Source organism: Tupaia chinensis, unplaced genomic scaffold (genome assembly GCF_000334495.1).
Source record: "Tupaia chinensis unplaced genomic scaffold, TupChi_1.0 Scaffold000498_1, whole genome shotgun sequence".
In the NCBI taxonomy this organism is placed as follows: Eukaryota; Metazoa; Chordata; class Mammalia; order Scandentia; family Tupaiidae; genus Tupaia; species Tupaia belangeri.
Window position 1 is genome coordinate 953,747 of NW_006160010.1, and position 18,872 is coordinate 972,618.

The 18,872-nt window shown below is 40.2% G+C and overlaps 1 protein-coding gene across 1 annotated transcript in view; it reads left to right on the forward strand.

The window, feature by feature from the left end:
* ADGRV1 (adhesion G protein-coupled receptor V1) overlaps positions 1-18,872 on the forward strand; it is a 618,101-nt gene that overhangs the window by 122,854 nt on the left and 476,375 nt on the right. The window contains exons 37-45 of the mRNA XM_027774960.1: positions 1-129; positions 743-906; positions 2,156-2,249; positions 4,255-4,333; positions 4,443-4,581; positions 5,310-5,451; positions 11,221-11,483; positions 15,412-15,587; positions 17,300-17,424. Coding sequence (XP_027630761.1) covers positions 1-129; positions 743-906; positions 2,156-2,249; positions 4,255-4,333; positions 4,443-4,581; positions 5,310-5,451; positions 11,221-11,483; positions 15,412-15,587; positions 17,300-17,424 — 1,311 coding nt within the window. The remainder of the gene's footprint in view (positions 130-742; positions 907-2,155; positions 2,250-4,254; positions 4,334-4,442; positions 4,582-5,309; positions 5,452-11,220; positions 11,484-15,411; positions 15,588-17,299; positions 17,425-18,872) is intronic.

Below are 18,872 nucleotides of genomic sequence, written 5' to 3' on the forward strand. Positions count from 1 at the left end.
TCCTGACGGTAGAAGCCAGTGATGAGCCACATGGAGTCTTAAACTTTGCTCTTTCATCAAGATTTGTTTTAGTCCAAGAGGCTAACACAATGGTTCAGCTCTTCATCAACAGAGAATTTGGATCTCTAGGTTTGTGTTACTCTAGACTGAATGGGGTTTCCAGGCAAGTGCTTTTGAATATTCTGCTGGTGTGGATGAAAGCCGTTGCTGCAATAAATCAGGGAGAGGAAGACAGTTTCATCGATGTAGGATAAGACTTCTTCATTTCACTATTTTTATTATTAGAAAGATGAAAGGAATGATCCGTTTTCGCAGAACGCTGTGGAACAATCTTAAACTCCCAGCAGCATGCAGCACTGGCTGGCTGCGGCGCCACCACTCCAGGGTGCTCCTTCTGTCTCGGTCTTCTCCTGGGACACATCGAGGCAGACGAGAGCAAGCAGAAACGTGCATGGCGTCTGGAGGTCCAGGTGTAGAATGAGCACATCACACCTCCTCCTTGCTCTGTTGGCCTAAACAGGTCGCACAGCCCAACTCTAAGCCTCGGGGAAGGGAAGGGTGCCTTGCCCACCAGGGGCTGCAGCTGAACTGTTCTGTGATACAGATCACGGATTTAGGAGGGGGGGAGGAATTGGGACCAGTCCTGCAAGCTGTATCAAATGCTTTTAGTTAAGGCAAAATTTTCACAAGGAAACATAGATCAAGTAATAATAAAGTCTTTTTTTGAAACCAATTCAACTAGGAGCTATCAATGTCTCATATGCCACGGTTCCAGGAGTGTTGAGTCTGAAGAACCACACAGAAGGAAACCTAGCAGAGCCGGAAGTTGATTTTGTCCCACTAGTTGGCTTTCTGATTTTAGAAGAAGGGGAGACAGCAGCAGCCATCAACGTCACTATACTTGAGGTAAAACTATTAGGTTGTTTCTGTATTCTTGTATTAAACCCGAAGTAAAAGCAAGCTACAGGTCCAGGACTTGAACTGCGGTCAGCCATGAATGAGGCCAGTGCCTTAATCACCACGCCACCTGCCGGCCACTAAGTGCAATTTTTAAAGCATTCTCTCTAAGCCAGGAACTCCACACACATTGTTTTAATTATTATTATTTTAGGTTTTTGTCATAAGGTGCATGTGCCTGCCTGGGAGAAACAGAGAAAGGAAAAGTGTGAAATCCCTCATGGCCACGCTGCAGTCCCTTCTTCTTCTCTTTTGTTTTTAGGCTTGCATGCACATGGGTCCGGCATGATTTTCAAGTCAAGTCTGAGACTTGGCCATGGGAATCCAGCTCTTTAACCACCAAGTCATTAACTAGTTCCGTACACACTTTTTTTTTTTTTTAATTACTTCATGTCACTTTTTGGATAGTGGCTATTTTAAACTCTCCCCCGCAATGTTTTGCCATAGGGCATGTGTGCTTGCCAGAGAGAGAGAGACAGACAGACAGACAGTGATAGGGAAAGTGAGAAGGTACACCCCCAGGGGATAGCCATGTTATAATCCCTTCTCTTTCATTCTCCTCTCGAGATTTTGGGCATGTGCACACACATGCCTGTTGTGATTTTCAAGCCACCAGATCTGGGACTAGGACCATGATCAACCATGCTGGAGTCCAGTATCCTAACCACTACGCCATCTGCTGATTATAATGATATTATAATCTCTAATAAGTGGCTGTTATTTCCTATGTTAAATGGATGATGCAGTTGAAGTCTTAAAATTTAAATAATAACACTACAGGATTTGTTTTATGTCTTGGCTGCAGAGCCTGTATATATATATATATTTTTTTAATATAATGTCATTCCATTCTTGATTCTAAACATTGGATATTTAAAATCTTTTGTTTGTGTTGTATTTAAATAATTTGATTTGTATATTCATATAATTGGCTTACATGTTATGTAAGTCTAGGTAAACAATGTTGCAATATTTAATTGATCATATAGTTTAACCTAATAACTTCCCGTATAATCACATATAAGTTTACCCTTTCATGTTTATTTTTTCCTAAATTAAATATTTTCTACTGTATGTTTACATTTTTATGTTTCATACATAATTTATACATTTATTATAAGATAATTTTAAAAGCAGCTGATAAGGGGTGATTAGTTACACACATAATTACAGGAATTTAATGGGTCTAACTTTGCAGGATGATGTGCCAGAGCTAGAAGAATATTTCCTGGTGAATTTAACTTACGTTGCCCTTATCATGGCTCCTTTAACTTCGTTTCCTCCCAGACTAGGTATGATGGGTATTTTTGTTTGTTTCTTTGGGTCTTTTTACTCACTTTAAATGAAGTAAAGGAACTTTACTTTTTATTAGAAGGGATAATTATGTCTGTTGATCTTGGCTACGTGTGAACATTTGGGCATTCAGATTTTTATTTTTTTGAGTTAAAGATTATCATATAATGCAGTTTTGTTCACTGGATAGTGCAAAGATATTAAGAATTGTCGTGTGTTGCTCTTTAAGTTTTATAACTATTTTGTAATCCTCGAAATATAATTAGTTCCGTAGAAGGCATTTTTCTTTTCTTTTCTTTTCAAATTTAATTAGCTGTTTATTAGAACTTCACTCTTCACTATCAAATGATTTTATTTTCCTTTAAGCAAAGCTCTTGTTTGTGTGTTCATTTGTTATCCTCTGCTTTTTATATGACCTTTGATCTCTTTCTTTCCATGCTTTTAGAAAAGACTCAGTTAATTCATTACAGACTAAAAGGTAAAACTTGAATCTTGGTACAAATCTCTATAGATTCTGTTAAAAAGATGTACTGCTATGTTTAAACACAAACTCCTGTTTGTGGTATGAACATTTACTGTTGGGATATTTTGTTTGAAGCCTGTGGGGATGGTGGTCCCCTAGGGGGTGGTAGTGAGTAGCACTTAGGTAGCCTGCTCCATTCTTACCTTGGAAGGTGTGCTGGGATTAAGGAGTATTCCTTTCAGTGAAAGGAGGATGGGCATGGCCCAGAGCCTTGGCCTGCAGAACAGGCCTTCCTCATTCACTTCTGAGGCTCATGGAAATCATCAGTATTTAACATACTACCTGGAAACTTTCAAATCTTTTGCACAAAACAGAGATAATTCCAATGACTAGGTTGTTTATAACAAGTCTTATTACAAAGGAATTATTGTTTATACCTAGAAAACTAACAAAATATTTTATGTTTCTTTCCTACTCACATTAGAGGTCATTTGAATAGTTGTCTGTTGAGTGCTTTCCAAGGTCCCTGTTTCAAAGCTACGTATAACATGATATGCTGTCTTTACTGACATCTTCCTGTTCCACAGATGGGAGAGCTGAGGCTAAGGAAGCTAAGTAACATGCCTAAGCTCACACAGCTCGGAAACAGAAGAGCTGGTCTTCAAAGCTGTGGCTGAGTTGAGAGTCGCTGCTCTTTAGGCTGCAGACCAGTGGGCACAAATCCTGATTCTGTGTGCTTTCCTGGACCATGTGGCTGTCTTCACTCTAGAGACATTTTTATTCTCCCCCCGCCCCAGCCCACGCAGGCAGCTGTCCAAAGTATCTTAGTTTAGGTAGCACCTCTGGAATCTCAAAGCTAAAGGACAGAGTTTGAAAAACAAAACAAAACAAAACAATAACAGGACTAGTTACTATTTCAAGACTAAATAGTAGATACTGGAAATAGTGAACTTGGTGGACAGATTACCAAATAAAAAGGGATAAGAGACATTTACTTCAGTATTAGTCCCTTTCTATTTCATCAAACCTTGTCCCCGTCTCCCTCACCTGTCTCAACCTGTCTCCCTCACCTGTCGGTTTGTATCTCTGTCTCTCTATTGTGTCCATTTTGCACACGTGAATTTTTTCTCTGCCACACTCCCCACCTTTTCCTTCCCATTTCTTTTCCCTCTTTTCTTGCTCTTTCTGCTCCTTCCAACAATCCCCATTTTCCTTTCCTCTTGCACTGGTAATATTGTAGACCAGAGGTGTCAAGTATCTTTTGATTAAAATAATATAAACAAACCCATAACCTTGATTGTTTATTATTTCATCCTTTCTCAATTGATTAAACTTCTCTCGGTCAGTGGCTGTTGTTAGCAAAAGGCGCTAGTGGTACAATCATTCGTACCCATATTGTCCTAAACATCTTTTGAGTAGTGTCAACAATACCTAGCTATCACGAATGATATAATCACAAAGGGACTGTCTTTATGTTTCCTATCAAGCACGGGGGTTTAATCATTTATATTTATTTAATGTACATGCCTGTGTATTTTCAGATTCAGAAGGCTTGACTGCACAAATCACGATCGATGCCAATGATGGTGCCCGTGGGGTGATTGAATGGCAGCAGAGCAGGTGAGCCCAAGGCTGCCTGGGAGCCCTTTCCTGAGTGTCACGTTCTTTATTGTCTTCCAAATAAATGCATGTAAGGGAAAGATGAACACTTGCTTTTTACTTTTTATAGGTTTGCTGTAAATGAAACTCATGGACGTTTAACGTTGCTAGCCCAGAGGAGCAGAGAGGCTCTAGGCCACGTTTCCCTGTTTGTGTATGCCCAGAATTTGGAAGCACAGCTGGGGCTGGATTACCTCTTCACCCCCATGGTGGGTCTCAAGATCTGTCAGAGGCAATCACAGGAAAAGACAGAGAGAGACAGAGAGGGAAAATGAGAAATTCCCCTCTGGGGGGGTTGGTGGACATGCACGTATACACGCCTGGCATGATTTTTCAAGCCATCAAGTTTGGGATTCAAACCATTGTCAGTTACATGGGAATTCAACATTTTAACCACCACGTTACCTGCTGGTCCCTTCAAATCACTTATAACCGTTATTTCTTAAGAATTATAGCAATTTAGATCCTGTATAAATAAGTTAATCTTAACAAACTATTGTATGTTCCACAGTAAATTAGGACAGAAGATGTCCACATGGTGGCATAGCCCATCACTATTGTAATAAATAATTTAAATTGAATTATCAGTACTGTCCTAAAGATTATTCTGCATCACTAACACTTTTATTGCAATAATTGACACTGGAGAACACTAGCAGTTGTGTGGAAGAATTGATGACATTATATGACCTCCCCAGAATATTTCTTATGCCAGCAGGTGGCATGGTGGTTAAGGCACTGGATTCCCATTGGATTTCAAAATAGCCAACTGTGGGTTGTAGTCTCAAACCTGGTGGCTTGAAAATCACAACAAATAAATACATAAATAAACAAATGTTTAGAAAAAATAAGAACTACATTGTATATTTTTCCGAACACTATAAAAACTCAGAGTGCATTTAAATATAATATTGTTTACTTTTACCTTTTGGACCAGATTCTTCATTTTGCTGATGGACAAAGGTATAAAGATGTTGACATTCTCATTCTTGATGATGACTTTCCAGAAGGAGATGAAAAATTTCAGCTGATTTTAACAAATCCTTCTCCTGGACTAGAGTTGGGAGAAAATACAATAGGTAATACGCAGCTCCCTTCCCCTTATGCTGGTTTCCCTTGTATGGGGCAGAGATCAAAGGATTAGAGTGTTGCTGGTGTTCTGTGCTTATAATGAACAATATTTTAAGTTAAGCATTTCAAAATTGCTTGTCAGAATAATAGTGCTTCTCGCCGGTGTGTTTTGCATTAGTGTGTCTGTGCAAAAAAAAAAAAAAAAAAAATTCTATCTATCTATCTATATAGAGAGAAAGGTATTAAAAGATAATATTATAATTTCCTTAGATAGTATAGATTTTATTTTATTTATTTGTTTCTTTATTTATTTTTAGGGTTTTGGCCCTTGTGCACATGTGCTTGCCTGGGAGAGAGAGCGAGAGGGAAAGTGGGAAATCGTCCCCACTAGATGACCATGCTGTACTCTCAGGATGTCGGGCACACAGGCACATACACTTAATGTGATTTTTAAGCCTCCAGGAACGGAGCTCAAACTTTGGTGGGCCATGTGGGAGACCAGTGCTTTAGCCAGTATGTAGGTGTCTTTTCTTTGGGATTTGAGTTCTGCTCTGGTGTCTTGCTTAGTAGTAGGAGTGATAAAGGTAGCTCTTTTATTGTCATTTAATTTTTTTTTTTTTTTTTTTTTTTTTTTAAGAGAAATTTTGGCTATAGGGCACAAGTGCTTGCCAGAGAGACAAAAAGAGACAGAGAGATAGAAAGCAAGAAATCACCCCCACTCCCACCCCAGGGCAGAATAGCCACGCTGTATTTCTGTCTCCTCTTGGAATTTTGGGCACACACGCACATGAGTGCCTGGCGTGAGTTTCAAGCCTCCAGGTCTGGGACTCAAACTGTGGTCAACCACGTGGGAGTCCAGCAACGTAACCATTATGCCATCTACTGGTCCCAATTGCCATGGTATTTCTACATGGGATTGAAATACATTGATACTGCAGACAGATTATAGGAGTCATTATTTTTTTTCAGGTTTGTTTATTTCTTCATGAGAGAGAGAGAGAGGGAGACAGAGAGACATTACCTCCATAACAGGGTCTTGATACTGCAATTCCTGCCCCCTCCTACCTCAGCCAGCCTTGAATCCTGCCTGGTGTACTCAGGGCAGTCTCCGGATGTCAACAGGAACCTTTCTTAGCAGGTCAGGCTCACAGAACATCACGTTTTACCTCTGCACCAGTTTTACCTCTGCACCAGTTTTACCTCTGCACCAGAGCCTGGCCCTGTAATTCTGTAGTTGGAACAGTTTCACATTATCCCTAAATGTCATCCTGTTTCACTGTTTATTAGGCACTGGCTGACTGCTTAGAGAAGGTTAACAAGGGACAAAGGAGAAAGCCTCATGAACCTACAGGAAGTTAGGGTTGGAAGGGTCCTAAAAAACTTGGCGTGCTTCCTTCTGACAATAAAGCCAAGTGGGTTGAGGTGACTGATTTCTCCACTGCCAGTTTAGCTCGTCATTGAGAGTTCTTTGCAATTTCCAACTCAATCAACTATTTCATTCCTAAATTATTAGACTTTATATGAAAAACATCTGATTTGAAGTGAAATACTTATATTTTGAGTAACCTGAGGATTGGTTTTTACTTTTATTGCTGTATTGAAAAAAATAAATTGAATTTCTAAATTCTCAGAAGGTTTTTTTTTTGATGCTGTGGCTGTTGGTTTAAATCCAAATAGTACATTTGAGAGGAACACTTTCCTTGTAGAGCAAAGTGTGTTGTGTGTGAAGGGGTGGAGGAACGGACTTGTGTTGGTTAAGGATCGTCTATGTAAAAACGAACCTACTTCTTTTCCATTTATTTATTTTTACATTTTCCTACATTTACTTCATATATCAAAATTTGTTTTGCTCATACTCCATAGTTCTTGACAGTTAAGAAACAACTTTCAAAATTTTAAACGAACCTACTTTGAAAAACCGATTCAAACAGATTTAAAGAAAGGTCATTTATCAGTCCATTTAATCTGAGGGTTCAGAGATGGAAGGCTTTAGGTGAGGTAGGACCAGGACTTCAGGCTCTTTCCTTTCTCTGTTACTTGCCTCTTATAATATTGGTTGCATTGCAAGGCTGATGTTACTCATTGTCGCAGAAGATCTGCCTCATTCTTCTGTATTCCACATAAGAGGGAGGAAGAGAGTATGCAAATTCAAACATTCCTAGGAAGTCCTCTATAATTCTGATAGTAATTACATAGGTAATGTGCCCACCAGCGTGAGTAGGAGAAGGAATGTATTATACTATTTGGATCCATCAAGTTTACTTTGTGCATGTAATTTTTAATTTTTTGTTTATTTCATTTTATTCTTTAATGTTTTTGCCATAGGACACATGCTCTCGCATGAAAGACAAAAAAGAGATAGATACTGGGGGGGGGGAATGGTCATACTGCTATCCCTTCTCTTTTCTCCTTTTGGAATTTTGGGCATGCAGACACACGCGCTAGGTGTGAGTCTGATCCAGGACCTGAACTGCAGTTAGCCATGTGGAAGTCCAGAGCCTTTACCACCATGCCATCCACTGGCCCTGTAATTTTCTATTTTTAAATATTTAAAAAATTTCTCAGGGGCCAGCAGGTGATGGTGTGGTTAAGGCAGTAGATTGCAAATGGCCCACTCCATGAACCCAGCAGCCTGAAAAACATGCCTAGCATGTGTGTGTACATGCCCAAAATCCTGAGAGGAGAAGGGACCGCGGCATGGCCATCTTGCCTGGGGGCTGGTTTCTCACTTTCCTTTTCTCTCTGGTTCTCTCTGTCTCTCCAGTGAGCCATGTCCCAGCCATATGGGGGGAAAAAGTATAAAATAAAATAAAAATAAAAATTTCTTAGGGCAGTTAAGTTTTTTTTTTTTTTTAACTGCTTGTGAGTGTGTGTGCTCTCCAGAGACAGAAAGGGAGAAAGCACCCGCACAATGGGGTGTACTCATGCTGAACTCTCTTCTCCATTTCTTCTTCCCATTGAGATTTTGACACTCCTCATGTTTTTTAAGCCACGAGGGTTGGGATTTGACCTATAGTCTGCCATGTGGGATCTGACTCTGAACCACTAAGCTACAGGACTGGCCCATAAATGTTTTGATAGTAGATAATTTTTTAAATCATACCCCTTTAGTTGACTTTTAGACTATTTTCAAACTTCATAAAGTTTTAGTAAATATCCTTGTATATAAGTCTTTGTATATGTGGGCAACTAAGATGTATGTGTTGAGGGGCCGGCAGGTTGTGTGGTGGTTAAGGCACTGGACTCCCACATGGCTGACCATGGTTTGAGTCCTGGACCTGGTGGCTTGCTTTCTCTCTTTCTCTTTGTCACACGCACGCTCTCTCTCTCTCTTTCACTCACTCTCACTTTGTCCCTCTCTGGCCAAATTAAAATAAGTACATAAATAAAGTTAAATAAAATAATTCTTAAAAAAAAAGATTATGTGTTGAGTACAATAGTGGACAGGACATCATATCGACTACCTTCCATATTGCCTACACTGTAGAATGTTTATTTAAAATTATTGTTTCTCAGCATTCTCAGCAGCTGTTTCTTTAGTTTTTAATTTTTGTTTTTTTAAAGAGAGATGTTTGCTGTAAGGCACAATCACTTGCTGTAGAGACAGAAAGAAACAGAGAGAGAGAAAGTGAGAAACCACCCTCCCCCCCATGGGAGATGGCTACACAGAAGTCTCTTCTCTTTCATTTTCCTCTCTGGATTTTGGGCATTCATGCACACATGACCGGCGTGAGTTTGAAGTCGCAGGGTCCAGGTCTCGAACTGCAGCCTACCATGTGGGAGTCCAGCACTTCACCATGCCACTTGGTGGCCTCTTGATTTGATTTTTTTTTTTTAAATTATCAGAGGGATGTATGCTTACCAGAGAGAGAGAGAGAGAAGAGAGGAGCAAGCACCCCATCCCCCAACGTGGTGTGCATGTTGCAGTCTCCTCCATTTCTCCACCCTGTCATAATTTGGGCTGTGCACATACACGTGCGTGGTGTGTTTTTCAAGCTGTTGGGGCCAGGATTAAAACCATGGCCAACCATGGAATTCAACTCTCTTCTTAACCACTGCTATAGGGGGCTTGCCCTAGACATTGGTTTTCATGTAAAATTTACTTTTTCTACCTAGTATTTCTCTAGTCTCCCCCCCCCTTTCTTCCTCCCTCATTTTCTCCCTCTTCCCCTTTCATCTTTCCTTCCTTTTGTCTTCTGTTAATCTTTTTCCTGGACAGTTAGCTCTAGGAGTGGCAGGATGAGTAGCTCAACCTCCTTCCTTCTCAGGGAGGAGCCGGAGCTTAGTTCAGCAGTGTTTAAGGACCCCAGAGGGTTAAGCTCAATTGCCCACAGCAGTAAGTTCATATTAGCACGTCTTCTGTTGGCTTTCCCTGTCTCACTACTCTTTCTTGTCTCCTTGCAGAGGTCACCTCTTAAATGAACCACTTCAATCCAAATCCTTGTGTCACGATTTGCTTTGGAGGGAGCAAAAACTCTAAGGCAAGAATGTAAGATAAATCTAAATTATGGAGAGGCACATCATATTTCTAAATGGAAAACTCAATATTATAATGATGTTCTTGGGTGTTAACTCTCTGGCAGTTCTGGCCTGATTCCTTCTTGGGCTGATTCTGTCCTCAGGTAGATCTCAGGGCAGTTAGGAACTACTGCAGGTGACCCAAGAGTAGGCCGGGGTGGGGCACCGACAGCAAGTACTACAGTCACATGGCAGTGATTTTCTTCACACAGGTCTTATAATTATTTTTTTCTTTAAAGAATTATTTATTTAATTAAATTAATTATTTTTAAATTTTCTTCTGGGCACATGCACTCACCAGAGAGAGACAGAGACAGAGAGAGACAGACAGAGAGAGAGCGAGGGAAGATGGGAAAGCAAACTGTCAAGTCTTGGGACTTGAACCGCAGTTGGCCATGTGGGAGTCTAGTGCCTTAACCACCACACTACCTCCTGGCTCCCTGTTCATTTCTACGTATTGAGCCTTGAGAATGAGGTTCCTTTTCTGTTGCAGAAGAGATAACTGATGTGTGGAGCTATTCCGGCCGTCTTTAAGAGCGTCTGTTCTGGAGCAAACTTCCTGGCTTTGTATACCCTGCTGCACTTCCGGCTTTTAGACGTCACATTCCTTGTCTGTGCTTCAGTCATAGGTGCTGTAAGAGGGGGTGACAATAGAGTCAGCCGCGTAGGGTATTGTGGGAACAGATGGAGTTAATACAGACTAAGCAATTAGTCAATTCTTAGTGGTATTAGCTGTTGCAGTTGTGATTACTACTAGTAGTAGTAGTAGTAGTAGTAGCAGCAGCAGCAAAGTCTATTGAGTTTTGAAAGTTGCTTAGCTTAGGTTTTGAACTCTTGCCTACTTCTAATGATTCTTTTCTTGCATTTTCTTAGTAAACAATCATGTTACATAGAAAATAACGACCGTTTTGACTTTCTTTCCATTACTGATTGTGTCACCTGACTGGCAGCCCGAGCACGTGGGTGATTCATAGTTCCAGTGGCAGCATCATTGTCTGGGTTCTGGTTTTGGTGGAAATCTACCTTCAGAGATGCTGCCTCATCAGGTTGAGGACGCTGCCTTGTCTTCCAAGATTACTGAGTGTTTTCATATCATAAGTAAATGGACACTCTTGCTAAATGCTTTTAAAATGTTTGTTTCTAAGAGAAATGATCAACTTAGGAAAAGAGTTCACCTAGTCCAATTAAACATCCACACTTTCCAGTGCTTATAACCCATTCTATTTTCATTTATTGCTTTAATATTTTTATTTTGACAGCCTTAATTACTGTCCTGGCGAATGATGATGGCCCTGGAGTTCTATCTTTCAATAACAGTGAGCACTTTTTCCTGAGAGAACCCAGCGCTCTGCACATACAGGAGAGTGTCGCAGTACTACATGTCATTCGGGAGCCTGCACAAGGACTGTTTGGGACTGTGACAGTTCAGTTTGTGGTGACAGAAGTGAATTCTTCAGCAGAGGCCAAAGATCTGACACCCTCCAGGGGTTATATTGTTTTTGAAGAAGGTGTTCGATTCAAGGTACAGTATGAAACTTTAATGACAATGGAAGATTTTCTTTACTATGAATTAATTTTCTCCAGAGGTGCACCTTAGATTTTAGAAAGAGAAAAAATACTCTCAATTTAGGTGAGAGGTATATTATAGATTGTTATGTGATCCATGACACAGTGTTATATAGTTTATATAGAGGACAGCTGGAAATATTTGCTGTTAAGGGCCAGCAGATGGTGTAGTGGTTAAGGTGCTTGACTCCCACATGGCCAACTGTGGTTTGAGTCCTGGACCTGGAGGCTTGCTTTCTCACTTTCCCTCTATCTCTCTCTGTTTAATTAAAATAAGAATAATAATTATTATTATAATAAATAAAATTAAGTAAATAATTATTTAACAAAAAGGTTTGCTGTAATAGGATAGAAAGTAAAAGGATGTGCAAAAAATAAAAAAAAATTGTATAGTCCTTTTGAATTTTAATCACATTTACATGGTATGCTTTTCTTTCTATTTTCAGTAAACCATAAACTAAAAGAATCTGTCAGTCATTCTTTGCCATGTGTAAACCCCAGCCAGTCATTCCTATTTGCCAGACTTTAACCAAGTGTTTGGCTGCTGCTTTAAGAACAGGAAGGGCATGTTTGAGAAGAATGCTGGCTTTGACATGAAGTAGGATGTGATCGATGCTCTCAGAGGGTTGCTTTCAGAACCTCTTTTTCTGTATCTTCTCTGTTCCGGCTACTAATCTTATTTTTAAAGACACAATTTAAGTTTGAAATAGTTAAGTGTATTAGCTTAGACATTCTTCAAGCCAACTATAAAATAATATATTTAAAATTGTTTCATTTAAAATAGCCATCCAATATTTAAATAATTTTCCCCTTCCTTCCATCTTTCCTTCCTTTATGTGAGAAAGAGTGCAGGAGGGGGAGAGAAAGAGGTAGTTCTCTTCGATGGGGTCTTGTCATATGTTCATCCTCGTCCCTCCTTGGCTGTCAAACATAGCCTCCCAGGCACCCATCCCTGCACCCAGCCTGTTTAGGTTGGGTTGGAACTGATCCCAGGCCTGCGAAGCACCCTTAGCCACCTTACAGAAATACCTTCCCCCTTGTACTGTGATGGCTGTGATGATAATTTTTCTGCTTTAAGAAAAAAAAAAAGTTTTAACTCATTTTTCCATGAGAGAGAAACAGAGAGACAGACAGACAATACCTGGCAGGGTCTCAACATGCCATGGTTCTCCAGTCCCAGCCTCCCAGGACCAAAGGAGTGCTTCCGTGCCCAGCACGTACAGGTCCACCTGGGATCTGAACCGTAGCCTTCCCTGTAGCTCCAGCATCAGAGAGCAGAGCCCTACCACCTGTGCAACTGTGGACAGGACACTTTGTGTGAGCTTCAGCAGATTAGTTTTTATGTTTTTATTGCCAGAGGACATGTGTGTGTGTGTGTGAGTGAGTGAGAGAGAGAGAGAGAAAGAGAGAGGGAGGGAGAGAGAATGTCTTAATTGGGCATGGTCCTACCACAATCATTTTCCTCCATTCTTTGTTCCTGGCAGGATTTTGGATAGGCATGCACATGCACCTGGCATGTTTTTCAAGCTATGGGGCAATTGTTCAAACTATGGTAGGCCATGTGGAATCTGGCTCCCCTAACTGCTGAGCTCCAAGTCCAGCCCAACTTCAACACAGTTCTTTAAAGAATGATTCATTTAATGTTATTTATTGTTGTTATTTTAAAATTTGGTATAGGGCACATGTGCTTACCAGAGAGAGATGAGGGCGAGGGGAAGTGAGAAAGCAAGCTGCCAGGTCTGGGACTCAGACTTCAGTAGGCCATGTTGGAGTACAGTGCCTTAACCACCATGCCACCTGCTGGCCCCATTCAGAAAAATTTTGAAAACATATTTTCATGTCCAAGTTTTTTAATATTTTTGAAAATTTAAAACTTTCAATTGATTTGTTCAAAGATACATTAAATCTTGAAATAGATACAAATGTTTAAATTTCAAGTATTTTATTCACAGTTTTTCCTTATATATTTTTTAAAAAGGCTCACTTATTTCATTTTATTTATTTATTCATTCATTTATTTTAATTTAACCAGAAAGAGAGAGAGAGAGAGAGAGAGAGAGAGAGAGAGAGAGAGAGAGAGAGAGAGAGAGAGAGAGAGAGAGAGAGAGAGAGAGAGAGAGAGAGAAAGAGAGAGAAAGAGAAAGAAAGAAAGTGAGAAAACAAGCCACCAGGTCTGGGACTTGATCCATGGTTGGCCATGTGAAAGTGTCCAGCACCTTAATCACCATGCCACCTGCTGGTCCCCTCCTTATACATTTTTTCTTTATTTTATTTTTAAAGTTTATTTATTTCTTCCATGAGTGAGAGAGAGGGGGGGGCACTATAGTACTCCCGATGGTCCTGACACCGTGATCCACCCCCATTATCATGCAAAGTGTCCTGACCACAGTTGCACAGGTGGTAGGGCTCTGCTCTCTGATGCTGGAGTTATAGGGAAGGCTACGGTTCAGATCCCAGGTGGACCTGTACGTGCTGGGCACGGAAGCACTCCTTTGATCCTGGGAGGCTGGGACTGGAGAACCATGGCATGTTGAGACCCTTGTCTGTCTATAGGCACGTACATGCCTGGGGTACTCAGGGAGGGCGGAGGACACACACCTGGGACCTTCCCATGTGGGTCAGCTTCGCAGAGTGCCACAGTCTGGTGCCTAACTTCTTCTTTCCTTATTCGTATGTTTTCACTTACTTTTTATTGGGCCTTTTTTCTTAGAAGATGCTTTTTCAAGAGTGTATTTAAAGATCTTTCCATTCATCAGGCAAATTAAATGTTGTAGCAAGTTGAACCGAATAATTGTTTTTAATCCACATTACAATTTTTGCTCCACACATTCTTATTGTGTTGTCAAAAAAGTCACTATGCATTTTTACATAGAAAAATAATAGAAGACATATGTCCTGACTTTTCTGACGACCCAATATTTTGAGGTATAAACAGGCATACACAAATCTTAATGTGTGGCTTAATGACTTTCAAGGTAGGTATACACACATGTAACTGCCCAGATGAAGATGTTTTACATTCCCTTTCCCCGGGAGGTTCCCTCTGGCTCCTCACCCTTCCTAGAGGAAACTGCCTCCTCATTGCCTTGAAAACTCATTTCTCTGGTTCTTGAGCTTCTTATAAAATAGCATCAATGTACAGTCTTTTATGTCTGCCTCTTCCACTCCACACCTATTGGTTGGTTCTTTCTTATTGCTGAGTAACATTTTATTGAATAGACTGTCAATTCTGCTATTGATGAACATGTGGGCTGTTCTAGTTTGGGCCTGATATAACTATAACTGCTTTTTAGCAATGAAGTCCTAGACTAGAATGAAACTAATGAAGCGATGTAGCCAGGGTAGGGTAAAAAGTTAGCAAAAATGAACACACACTTATTTTTACTTTTCTTCCTTATTCACAATAGGGCGTATCTGCATGCAAAGCACAGATAGAAAAAAGCATCTTCTGCAGGGTCTGGTCACACCATGGTCCCCTTCCTGCAGTCCTCCCGCCTGTCAGATCCTGGGCACGTGTGTACCCAGCATGTTTCAGGGTGATAGGGCTGGGGACTCAAACTGTGGTGGCCGTGTGGGATCCAACTTCTTTGAGCAGTATGTTACCACTACTCCTGGGAACCAACCCATATAAATTGAATTTTTAAATCCATGTTATCTTTAAAATGTCATCAATACTTACTTCTTAGACACTTTAATGCATTATATCATAGTGTTGAAAATCCCAAGTGTAGTAACTTGATATAGTTGTAACCATCACATTGTGTGTGTCAGTATTGAATAAGATAGATTATTTTGTTGTCAAATATGTTTGGTTAATTTCTTTGTATGTGTGTTGCAGAAATACTGCAGTCTGGTAAATGTTATCTTTTGCTTTTATTTTTCAGGCCCTACACATATCTGCCATATTAGACACAGAACCAGAAATGGATGAACATTTTGTTTGCACCTTGTTTAATCCAACTGGAGGTGCTAGACTAGGGGTGCATGTTCAAACTCTGATAACTGTTTTGCAAAACCAGGCCCCTTTGGGGCTCTTCAGTATCTCTGCACTTGAAAATAGGTATAGTTTATTCATAAGGAAATGATCCCTTCTGAAGCTAAGTAGGGAACTAATTTCAATACAAGATTATTTTTTTAGAAAAGAGACTCTTAAAATTAATTCTGGGGCTGGGGTTGGAGACTAGCAGATGGCATAATGGTTACATTGCTGGACTCCCACATGGCTGACTGTGGTTTGAGTCCTGGACCTGGAGACTTGAAACTCATTTTGGGAGCCTGTGCACATGTGCCCAAAATCCCAAGAGAAGGGTTGGTGTTTTAGCCACTCCCACCTGGGGGTTAATTTCTCGCTTTCTGTCTCTCTGTCTCTCCAGCTGGTGCATGCTCCCTATAGCAAAAAAAAAAAAAAAAACCCCAAAAAAAACAAAAACAAAAACTCTAACAAAACAGTGAACTTTGGGGTTGAGCAGGTGGCATGGTGGTTAATGTGCTGGACTCCCATGGCCAGCTGAGGTTGGAGTCCTGGACCTGGCAGCTTGCTTTCTCACTTTCTCTCTCTCTGTCTCTGTCTGGTGAGCACATGTGCCCTGTAGCAAATAAAAAAACCCTCTTGATGATAGCTCCAATAGGGCCATATGCTCTTACATAACAGGGACATCAAAAACCTTGGGACCAGCAGTTAGCGTAATGGCTATGTCACTGGACTCCCACGTAGTCGACCGCGGTTTGCGTCCTGGACCCAGTGGCTTAAAACTCATGCTGGGCGCGTGTGCGTGCGTGCCCAAGATCCCGAGAGGAGAATGGAGAAGGGATTGCGGCATGGCCATCCCCCCTGGGGGGTTATTTCTCGTTTTCTGTCTCTCTGTCTCACTCTGTCTGGGGAGCGCATGCGCCCTATCGCAAAAACCTCTCCCCCCCCAAAAAAAGAAAGAAAAACCTAAACATGCCCTGTATAATGGTATATTAGAATTCTTATTTTCCCAGAGTTCACACTTTTAGGTAAAGGCCTTCACTATTTTATATTTCAAAAAATAATAAAAAGGAAGAAATAATATAAAATATACTCAGTTATTCAAACCAAACGAATGATGTTCAAACATGTATCACTATGATTGTAGTTTTTAAATCTCCTCTGCAAGCTGACAAATATTTGTTTTTATATCTTAAAATATTTTAATAGATCCAACCTCATTAATATCTACTAATTTCTGACTTTTTATTTTTCCCTGTAAAGTGTTTTATTTCATTTTTTAGGTTTTTGCTGTAGGGCATGTGTGCTCATCAGAGAGCGACAGAGAGTGAAGAAGTCAGAAATCACCCCTCAGGGCGGAGGGCCATGTCGCAATACTTACTCCATTCTCTTCTTGGGATTTTGGGTATGCACACATGCCCTGTGTGATTTTCAAGTTGCCAGGTCTGGGACTCGAATCGTGGCTGGCCATGTGGGAGTCTGTTGGTTTAACCACCATACCACCTGCTGGTCCCCATGTAATGACAATTTAGAAATGACAGTTGTATTTCTTTTTTAGAATATATAGTGTTAAGTTACTGAAGTTGATTTTTCAGTGTTTTCTTACCATTAAAAAACTCTTCCTAAATGAATTATTGAGCTCCAGAGATCAGTCTTCTTTATGTGTAAAAATTTCTGGGTTTCACTATGGGTTATATAAATTTAAAACTGCATTAAATATGTGCCAGCAATGTCATACATATTTTAAATTCTTAGAAATTCTATTTTTTTCCTGCTTTTCATAATCCATTTGTTTCTTTTAGAGCCACATCTGTAGACATCGAAGAAGCCAACAGGACTGTGTATTTAAATGTGTCTCGTACTAATGGCATCGATTTAGCTGTGAGTGTGCAGTGGGAAACAGTGTCTGAAACAGCGTTTGGCATGAGTATGTTCAGTTTCTTGTGAGAACAAAATTCTATAACCAAGAAATATTGCATGTATAAGAGTTACATTTTGCCCATGAATTGCATCTTACAGATCTGTTAAAAGTGGAGAATAGATATCTCATTATTTTATTGTATCCACAAATATTTACTGATTGCTTATTGTCTTCCTGGCATGATACTGAGTTCTTGGTACTAAGAATGTAGGTGGTGATAGAAATAAATCAAATACGTAAAAATCAGTGTGTAGTTTAAACTATAATAAATGTTTTAAAGGAGAAGTTCTGGGTATTAAAAGAACATTAAGGGCATGCCTCGGAAGAGTAATGATGTTTAAACAAAGACTGCTTGATGAGTAGGGAATGATTTTGCAAAGCACTGGGTTAGAAGAACACAGAGGTGGGAAGCTGTCAATGTGGAGATCTTGAGACATAAAAGAACATAGTTCTCAAAAATGTGAAACAATTAAATGTAAATAAGAAATTAGGAAATTTAAAATTTTACAGTGAAGAACTTAAGAGTGGGTAGTGGGGATTGAAATAAGGAGTACTGAGATTGGGTAGCTAGGTAAGACAAGATAATTCAAGAATTGAAGACTGTTGTATTGGTGTCAGCCTTTATTCCCGGGTTACTAGAAAATCTTTGAGGGGTTCGGGCAAGAAGGTGGGTTGCCATGTGAACACGTGGTGTGGTTTGATCACTTTTGCACTTTGGAGATATTCAGGTGCAGTGTTAAGAACAGGTTGGGATGGACAAGGAAGTAGAATGCTGAGAGATGAGCACTGACGGTGGCTTAGAGTAAGTGGTGGGTTGGATATGAGGGTTAGAGGCAGGGAAGTACCAGGAATGATGACGCCTAGGTTTCTAGCTTGTTATTGGGACGAAGAGTCATACAGTGGACTAAGAGTTCTTAGTATTACTTTGGTGAGGAGTTAAATAAATACAGTTTAGTACATTTCCAGTTTGAGTTACTTTTGAGAAGAAATTTCTCTAGACTCAGAGGAAGTTTTCTTTTATAGAGAAAAATATGGGAATATATTTTTTTTAAGTCATAGAAATAGATGTAATGACCTGAATAGAGAGGTTAGAAGGGAATCTGACCCGGAATGAACTCTGAGAAAGCTCAGGTTGAGTGGCTAGGGTCAGAATGATGATCTGGTAAAGGAGACTTAGAAGACCTGATGAAAAACTCAGGAGAATTTAAGATTGCAGACATCAACTGAAGAGTGTTTTTTGTTTACTTGTTTGTTTTTTGTTGTTTTTGTTTGTTTGTTTTTGCTGTAGAGCATGTGTGCTAGTTAGAGACAGAGAGCAAGAACGAGAGAGAGAGAAAAAGAAAGTGAGAAATCACTCCCCCAGGGACGACGGCCATGTCAATCCTTTCTCTTTCGTACCCCTCTTGGGATTTTGGGCATATATGTGCACGGGCCTGGAATGTTTTTCAAGCTGC